Here is a 3,981-nt window from a genome sequence, read left to right as displayed (position 1 = left end):
GTCGAACAGTATAAGCGATAATTAATTTGGAAATGTCAGCGGGTAAATTTATCTGTGTGCTCGATGCATAGTTTTTCAATTCGAAACCCTTAACAGCGCAAGCAATTAATGAGTGGAATGAGCTTGATGTGTTTTAGGCACGGAGCTGTTGGTACCACTCGGCATTTCAAATTCCCTCCAATCCGCCCCCATCAGGGCTGACAGCATGCCGTGACTCCAGAATCGATGGCTATTTGTTCCTCAAATGTCATAAGTTATGGGATTTTTAATGTCCCCCCAATTCCCACAGGATCGGGACGGTTGCAAACTCACCTTTACTAAGTAGGAGTTTATCCAGTTGACAAACGTCTTTTTTTGCACTCGCTCTTGTTCATCTGCAATAGAAAAAAACGGATTAGTTGAGGTCGTTTTCCTGCTTTGCGTTTTGCGGCTGACAAAACACCGATGTCTGCATCCCGGTTATTCTTCTGGAAATCAGAGGGTTTTTTGAAAAAACCTTAGTTATCGGCTTCAAAAGCTCATAAAATCAATTTTGCTCGATTTCAATCGCATTCGCTACGCCTGTCCTGTAAGCCAACATATCAATTTACGTATTGTCCTAGTTAATCCACATAGGAAAGGACAGCGCATAAAACCACGAACTCCAACAATTATGATGGCAATAACGAGCCAAGCAACACTTTTGAGGTCATTATTTAATTCGGCGCCTGCAAACAAGGCACAGTTCGTTAAGTTTGCATTGTTTGCTAACAAATTGTCGAGGGCAAATGGGAAATTTGCAGACAATTCCAGAGGAAACTTGTCATTTTTCCTGCAGGTTGATGATCTGGTTTCGATCGCTAGAGAAGTCGGTTATTTTTAACGAAATTCCATCGGGACAGAAGTGCGTGTCTCCAGGAATCTATCGATTTCATGCATAAGTACACATCGATGTGGTTTTCCAAATAGTGAATCAAATATGGATAGTAAATGGGCTTCAAGCACGCAATTTTCACCGCTTTCAGTCGGTTTCTACGCATCGTCAAATGTATATCGAATAAAAATAAAAAACGCTCAAAAAACATAAAATGTGCAGAAAATTTCTATTTTATTTTGGATCTGAAACTTCCAACATGTTTTTCGATGATTTGCAAAACTTATACATTCTGATTCGAAACTGGGCCCATTTTGGGAAGACGCTTTGAGCTTGAGGATAAATCAAGGGCAAAAATGGGGCTTCGGTGTCCAGTTCGCGATTAAATTCTTCCCGGCCGAGTTGACTTATAGGCGCGCTGACAGAACACGCCTATGTCTGCGCGTGCAGATTAGGGCCTACTACATTGCAAATCGTCCGTTATATGCCAATAAGTTATTTTTAAAATGCAATAAAATCGCTGTGAAACTGAGTTTAATAACTAACAAGTAGGAACAAAAATCGAAACTAAATTGCAGTTGGTGGCATAAATATGAATGTTTTCTTTCAGGTCCAGTCGCTAACTAACCAACTTCTAAAACTTGAATTTTCCAATTTCCATTCCGTTTACTCATTAGTCAATGTTCTGCTCTCTGCACAGACCTGCAAGTGTTTCCAGTGGAATAACCAGTGGTTTCTTAGCGTGGCAACTGAATTTACGTCTTGCCCTCAAAAGGCCTGATCTTCAAAAAGATGCAATGGAGCGCAATTTTTCTGATCGGATCACCCTGTATATTTTTTTATTCTGGTTTTCTTTATTAATTTCCCTTCATCCCTCTCCATATTTTTTTGTTTGTACATTCATTGATTGTCTGGTTTCTCAATTAATTTGCTCGCGATTTTCTTGCAGAACGGATTTCTTCGCGACATTTTAGGGCGTTGCGAAAAATACTTTACTTTTAATAAGACAAGCGTCTTTTGTGCTGGCGAAACATCAGGGAAAAAATTGCATAAATCCTCAATCCTCAAAGATTTTCTTCGATGGTACTTCGTAGAGTGATTTTTCCGTTCACAACTCGTAGTTTGCATGCCTCGAACCGACTCCGGTCGATTCGATTCAAGGATTTCAACAATGCCGAATAAAATTAAGCAAATTGCTATTTTTGCAAAACCAAATGCTCCCATATTAAGTAAATATGAGATCATGCTGTAAACATACACGTCCGCCAATAATTGCCCGTTTATGCTTGAACGCCATCATTATAGTTAACTACAGGTAGTTTTCAATTAATTTTAGGACCAATTTGCGCAATTGACTCAATTGCGTACCTCTGATGTGATGAATGTGTTCCTCGTACTGAGATTTGCTTCGCACATACTCCAACTTACTGGTACCCGTATAGAAACGTTTGCTAAACTCCTGCACCCATTCGGAACCCGAATTGGCCGATCGACTATCGCATTCCTCCCTTGAAAGTGGCCTTCCAAGGCTCTCATCCGATGTGAACCTGCCAGACAGGGAGGACTGGCTGGAGGTTTTTGAGGTTGAGGCCAAATTCCCATTGGACTGAGTGAGGTAATCGGAATCATCAATTTTCTCTTCCGATGGCGTCCGGCTCGAGGACGAAGCCACATTCTTAAGAGAATGAGTACTAGTGGACGTGCTGATGTATCTAACAGTCTTTCGCACTGTTGATTGCTCGAATTTTACAGTTTTCGTCCCAGATATTGGATCGTCCTCCTGAGTGGTACTGGTATATGATTCCTGCAATAGGAAAACCATCGCAGCAGGTCCAGGGGATTTGGAAAAATTTGCAATGAGATTGACGGGAGGAGATATTCAGTGGGCAAACAATAACACGCCACTGGGTCCATGTGATGAATAATTTAATGAAAATGCTTTAAAAATAACCATGATCCTTATCAGACAACGTAAAACTGGCTCATTTTTATTTTCGGCTTCTACTCATGTCATTTCAGATGAAACAAACAAATTATTTATTCTTTTACAAGCCGCGACTGTTGCATGAGCCATTAAAATGCGAATGATCGTCACGTTTCGAAATACAGCGTTGTCTTCAAGAGGTTTGAATTTTGCGTAATTTCTAGTATTATTGGTGTTTGCGTTCTTGTTTGTATTAATTCAGCTTTACTCTGCTTAAGATGGAATTGAACTTTTGGCTTTATCAGAGGCTTTTTTATCAGGCAAAAGTTACTGATGTCCGTAGGTTCAGGTTTCGTAAAGTGTTAATCTCAGGCAAGCGCATCAGCGGGGTTTTGCCTGAAAATAACACTTCCCAAACCATTCGCGCAGGTATTTTAGACGAGCGCGGAGCGCCAAATAAAGAGGGTTGGAGAAAAACATTCATGTTGAGACTCCACATTCACGAAGCGGGAAAAAATCAGGATTAGTCTCGATTTTAAGCAAATTTTCGGCATCTTCAGATTTCAGTGTTTGCTCTAGTTGGTACAAATTGCATTTTGCTACTTTTTTTAGTTGGGAAGAACCGAATTTTTAACAGAGGGGGAACATTTGAGTAAAAACATCCAATTTGAGACCCACATGTACGACGCCGCTAAAAATCAGAATAATACTCGATTTTAATGAAACTTTCTGAATCTTCAGATTTAAGTATCTTCGATAGATCGTGCCAATTTCGCATTCCTATTTGCTTCAGTTTGGAAGGTACGAATTTTTAAAAAATGGGGCGCATTGGGCTAAAAATGCCCATTTTGCGTCCCACGTTTACGACGCTGGCAAAAATCCGGATTAAGCTGAATTTGAGTAAAGATCTGGTCATCTTCGGGTCCAAGTATCTTCTATAGGTGGCGAAAATTTGATCATCCCAGTTGCTTCCGTTTAGAAACCCCAAATTTTTAAACGAGATGGTGCATTTGAGTGGAAACATCCAATTTGAGACCCACATGTACGAAGTCGGTAAAAATCAGAATAATTTTCGATTTTAATGAAACTTTCAGAATCTTCAGATTTAAGTATCTTCGATAGATCGTACCAATTTCGCGTTCCTAGTTGCTTCAGTTTGGAAGGTACGAATTTTTTAAAAATAAGGCGCATTTGGCTAAAAATG

At 39.9% G+C, this 3,981-nt stretch overlaps 1 protein-coding gene and 1 long non-coding RNA gene across 2 annotated transcripts in view; one reads left to right on the top strand and one right to left on the bottom strand.

The window, feature by feature from the left end:
• The window catches only part of LOC109542034 (muscle-specific protein 300 kDa), a gene marked incomplete in the record, with an annotated part of 344,492 nt that overhangs the window by 333,496 nt on the left and 7,015 nt on the right, over nt 1-3,981 (bottom strand). The window contains 2 exon segments of the mRNA XM_048666353.1: nt 313-374; nt 2,222-2,657. Of these exon segments, the coding sequence (XP_048522310.1) occupies nt 313-374; nt 2,222-2,657 (498 nt within the window).
• LOC125504442 overlaps nt 1-3,981 on the top strand; it is an 18,977-nt gene that overhangs the window by 9,784 nt on the left and 5,212 nt on the right. The gene's annotated exons all lie outside the window — the stretch shown is intronic.

This window comes from Dendroctonus ponderosae, unplaced genomic scaffold, assembly GCF_020466585.1.
Source record: "Dendroctonus ponderosae isolate FM_Combo_2020 unplaced genomic scaffold, Dpon_F_20191213v2 Dpon_F_20191213_5, whole genome shotgun sequence".
Taxonomy (NCBI): Eukaryota; Metazoa; Arthropoda; class Insecta; order Coleoptera; family Curculionidae; genus Dendroctonus; species Dendroctonus ponderosae.
The sequence above is the reverse complement of the archived record's forward strand: the minus strand, read 5'-3'. Positions and strand labels throughout refer to the sequence as shown.